Raw genomic sequence first — 4,379 nt, forward strand, 5'->3', positions numbered from 1 at the left:
TTGATATAAATTTTTCCTTTTCTCTTCGACATCCTTCGCTTTCTTCGTTTGGGGGCAATACATATATTTATGAATCGAATTTATCGTATGCGTTCCAACAAGAGTATAACGACCGAAACTTCTGCAGTCTACAGCCCTGATGGTTAAAGGTGGTCGATAAAGTTCTTGCTCCGGCAATTCCAACTCCAAAAATTTCACCGGTGTGTTGAAATTTGGGTTCTTTTTTGCATTTGTTATAACCGAAGAATAGAGAATATGGCCAGCACATTCGACGTCTACTCGAGGTTTGTCCACGGTCATCAAATGTATCCTCTTTAAATCCCTTAGACCCCAAAACAAAACTTCGATTCTGCGAAGAAGAAAATAACGAGGATGAAGAGCAGATTTAACAATTTTAAAAATTGCAAAAAAATTATAGATGTTGGAAAATTGTTTTAAATTTTACCGATATTTGGACAGAGTTGGTCGAATACCAACCGGAACCGGAAGAATTGGTCCCTGATCCTGAGTCACAATAGGAGTTTGGGTTATTATCTCTTTCGGATCCGGCAATGTAGGTAAACCGTAATCTTTGGTCGAAGGATATTCCAATAATTCAAAAACAGCAAGAAGTTCGCCCGCTCTTGCAGCACCTCTTGTTACATCGTACCATTCCAACGATGGTGGAAATCTCGGTGGTGTGTAAGTTTCTGAGGCGAGTTTTACGTGAGGTCGCGCAACCGCTCGACCTATATACTCAGATTTACCCTGAAACCATCGTGCATTTACTTTATACAATTTATCTGAATAAATTTTGTCGATATTAGTTCTTTTCTTTTTTCTAACAATAAATTTTTTATCACGGATAAAAATGTCTTTTTTTATCATTCTTTTCAAAATTTCTTTTAAAAAAAAAAAAATGTTGTGTTAAAATAATAATTTCTGTTTCCTGGTCAATTATATCTGAAACGTTACAGACATGCCATGTGCGCGATTTAAAATTCAATTTCAAAACGATTTTGAACACTGTACCTAAATTAATATTGAAAAAAATAAAATGTGGAAGCGTGTATTTTTTTTTTTTTTTGCGTATGAATGTTGTATATCATATACAAACTGTTAAAGCAGAGCCCTCATGCAGTGTTATGTCCATAGTTACAAAATGACTCTGTAAAAAAAGAATCACAAAAAGATAAGAAAATCAATCAATTTAATCAATCGTAAAAGAAACGATTTATTTTCTTTCAATTAAACATTGTATTGCAACTAAGGATAAAGCAGACTGTTGTATCAGGAAAATTTTTCATCATACCACTTTATCTTGATCGAACAGTTCGATGACGATCGACGGTGGATCCTTTTTGATTTCCTCGCCAGTCCCGTAAATCAAGATGTCGTCGAAAAGAAGAAGTTCGTCCCACGTAGGACTCAGAGTTTCGTCGATTACTTGAGTGGACTTGCAAAATTCGCCGCAAATCACTCTTGCAAAGGGATCGGAAAGACCGGATGCATCGCTACCGATCAAAGACCGAGCTTGATACATGTGCGCTCTTAACTGGAACTTCTACTCGATATAATTGAAATATTTTGTTAAGAGAAATTGTAAGTGAAAAATTTCCATCGAATTTAATCGTTTGCCATTCTCAATATAATTCATATATACCTACGTGTTTTTCAACATAATGAATAATGATTGGTGGCAAAGCACGCGGTCTGTCGACGTTTTTCAATTCGTGACTAAGTTCGTATCCCTTTGGCAAGCCTTGAGTGAAATATTTCTTATGTTTTAAGATACCAAGCCACATATAAATTTGCAATTTTCCTTGTATCGCCCAACCTGAAGGACCAAACCGCTTCTTCCCTGGAAGCTATATTAATTTAATGGAATATTAATTTAATGGAATCATTAATGAATATAGAATCAATGAATAACAAGAAGAATTTGTAAGAAATGTAAATTAAAGATGAGATAAACTCTCATACTTTGAGAAATATAGTTTGGATTTTTCCACAATATCTACCACACTCTTCATCCACTATTGAATAAATTAAATCTCTTCCAAGTATCCTATGATATGCGATTCGTCGTCCTGAACTAATTACCCAAATAAAAACATCCGGAAGAGAATCTTGAGGCTGAAAACCATGCGTTTCCCTTTTTAACGATAAAATATCTAACTTACAATAGCGTAAAAGCACGAATAAATAAAAATTTATGGAAGATGTTGAGCAACACTCACGTCCTCGACCAGAAATTTTAATTTCTGCAAATACCCCTGAGCAGTCTTCAATCTTTCCTTAAAGCTACTCTTAGTGACAACAGCTTTAAGATTCCGTGACATCATTCCTATACCTTCCAATTCTCTTTGACACAATTTAGTCCTTTCCTTGTCGAGTTTCGTTTTCCCAACTCCTGGCCCAGTGACGCTCGACTTACTGATGCTCACGTATCGATTACAATTGCTGCTTAATTCTTCTAACGTTGATTTTAAAATTTTCTCGCCTGAACAATCATCTATATGGGATTGAACCTCCGATAATCCTTCTTCCTGTTTTATTCCAAATAAATAAATAAATAAATACAATACAATTACAAACAATTAATAAATAAACTTATTTTTTAATACATAAAATACATTTAAAATACATAAACTTCATTTTTCCACACACAATGGACACTAGACTCACCAATTTATCAGAAATTTTACTGATTATATTGCTATTGTACATTCTACGTCTGTAATCAGGCCAGATGCTTCTGACATGAAGGCATGGTTTATCATCCCAATACGGAAGAAAGTAATAAATTTTGTCATGGGTCATTGGTTTGCAAGATGGGGTGGTACTCTGCCAAGATCCGCTCAACACTTCCTGAAGCTCTTCTTGATCGCTGCTCGTTCCACTTTTTGGTCCCATGTCGCACATCTGGCCAGCGTCCAATTAAAAAAAAAACAAATAAATTCACTGTCCTATGAATTTTCGATCAACTCACTCGATTATAAAACCTTGTCCGTTGATTTTTATCATTGTAACTCGATTCCAACCAAATCAATGTATCATCAATCTTACCTTCGAGCTTTCGTTGTGACCGTCCAACGCGTTTCCCGCGTTTCCTATAGACAATTCGAAGTATATCGGTTTGTCACCGAGTTTCTTGTCTATCATAGTGGCGTCCATTATCGTTGCAAAGAGGAAGAATTCCTCATTCCTCGTGTAAGCGGATTCGTTTATAGGTATCGTGGGTTCGACTTCGACCTCCGACGGTGCCATCTCTACGTTATCGCTTATTTCTGTCCTAATAGCTATTAATAATCTAGAGCGTACGAAAGTAATACGATTACTTCTTTCATTCTTCTCTTCATTATCGTTAATTAACTCGATCGGTAATTCGAGAATAAATGAAATCAAGTAACCTTGCTCTGTAAGAAATTCCCTCTCCTAATCCAGTGTTCAAGGTCGAATGCTCGTCTATGATACTGTAATCCCTAATGCTTCCGTAAAAGTGGACGAAAGCTGGTCCAAACGTGGGCAGAAAGCCTTTCTCGCCGTCGTTGCTGATTTGCTTCAAATCGACGAAATGGGTGCCGATCACGGTCGCGTGGACCGGGTCGTTGTCGCACAATTGAATCTTGATCCTTTGACAGAGGGGTGGAAACATTTCCGTGAAAACGATCTGCTCGTTCCAAACTGGCGCGTAACTGTGCCTCTTAACGCTCGTCTTACCCTGAATCAAAAAAAAAAATTCAAAATCAAACCTAACTTAACCTAACCTAACCTAACTTAACCTAACTTAACCTAATTTAACTTAGTTTAGCCTAATCTAGCCTAGCCTAACCTAGCCTAGCCTAGCCTAGTCTAGTCTAGCCTAATCTAACCTAACTTAACCTAACCTAACCTAAAAATTCACTCAATTCGAAATATCGATCCAATTATTTTATGTAATTAATTAAATAAAGTTTTGCTCTTACGGTCAATCCAGCGAAAGAGACTTGAACGTACGGATCGACGAGATCTTTCACCTCGCCCGTGAACGCCTTCTTCACGTTCGCCATGATGCTGCTGTTCATCTTTGGCAGCCCGTCAGCTCTGTACACCTTTACGATGAACTTCGCCCTTTGCCTCTCTATAGGCATACCGTCCGGAAGCAAAAGATTACCCTCGATATCATCCTCGTCTTTCTCGCTTTTCGGGGGAATTTTCACGGTGTCGCCTTTCCCGATCACGCTTATATCGCATTTCAAATAACCCTTTGGACCTCCCGCCACATCGTCCGGATCCGTCAGCAACGCCCACTTGTGATAGAATTGGTGATCTACAGAGTAAGCGCGTGTCACTCGATTATTACAGAATATTAGGTTAGTTAAACGTATAAGTACGTATATATATATATATATATATAT

At 37.4% G+C, this 4,379-nt stretch overlaps 1 protein-coding gene across 3 annotated transcripts in view; it reads right to left on the reverse strand.

The window, feature by feature from the left end:
* The window catches only part of LOC102678851 (otoferlin-like), a 19,902-nt gene that overhangs the window by 3,544 nt on the left and 11,979 nt on the right, over window positions 1–4,379 (reverse strand). The window contains exons 10-20 of one of the 3 annotated variants that reach the window (XM_006617551.2): window positions 3,948–4,291; window positions 3,393–3,703; window positions 3,049–3,292; window positions 2,668–2,904; window positions 2,220–2,528; window positions 1,963–2,115; window positions 1,647–1,847; window positions 1,292–1,543; window positions 1,097–1,147; window positions 446–747; window positions 1–349 (exon numbers count right to left, since the gene is read on the reverse strand). In XM_006617551.2, the coding sequence (XP_006617614.1) occupies window positions 1–349; window positions 446–747; window positions 1,097–1,147; window positions 1,292–1,543; window positions 1,647–1,847; window positions 1,963–2,115; window positions 2,220–2,528; window positions 2,668–2,904; window positions 3,049–3,292; window positions 3,393–3,703; window positions 3,948–4,291 (2,753 nt within the window). The remainder of the gene's footprint in view (window positions 350–445; window positions 748–1,096; window positions 1,148–1,291; window positions 1,544–1,646; window positions 1,848–1,962; window positions 2,116–2,219; window positions 2,529–2,667; window positions 2,905–3,048; window positions 3,293–3,392; window positions 3,704–3,947; window positions 4,292–4,379) is intronic. The other 2 variants (XM_031511398.1, XM_006617552.2) reach the window with 2 other exon arrangements.

Source organism: Apis dorsata, unplaced genomic scaffold (genome assembly GCF_000469605.1).
Source record: "Apis dorsata unplaced genomic scaffold, Apis dorsata 1.3 scaffold_315, whole genome shotgun sequence".
Taxonomy (NCBI): Eukaryota; Metazoa; Arthropoda; class Insecta; order Hymenoptera; family Apidae; genus Apis; species Apis dorsata.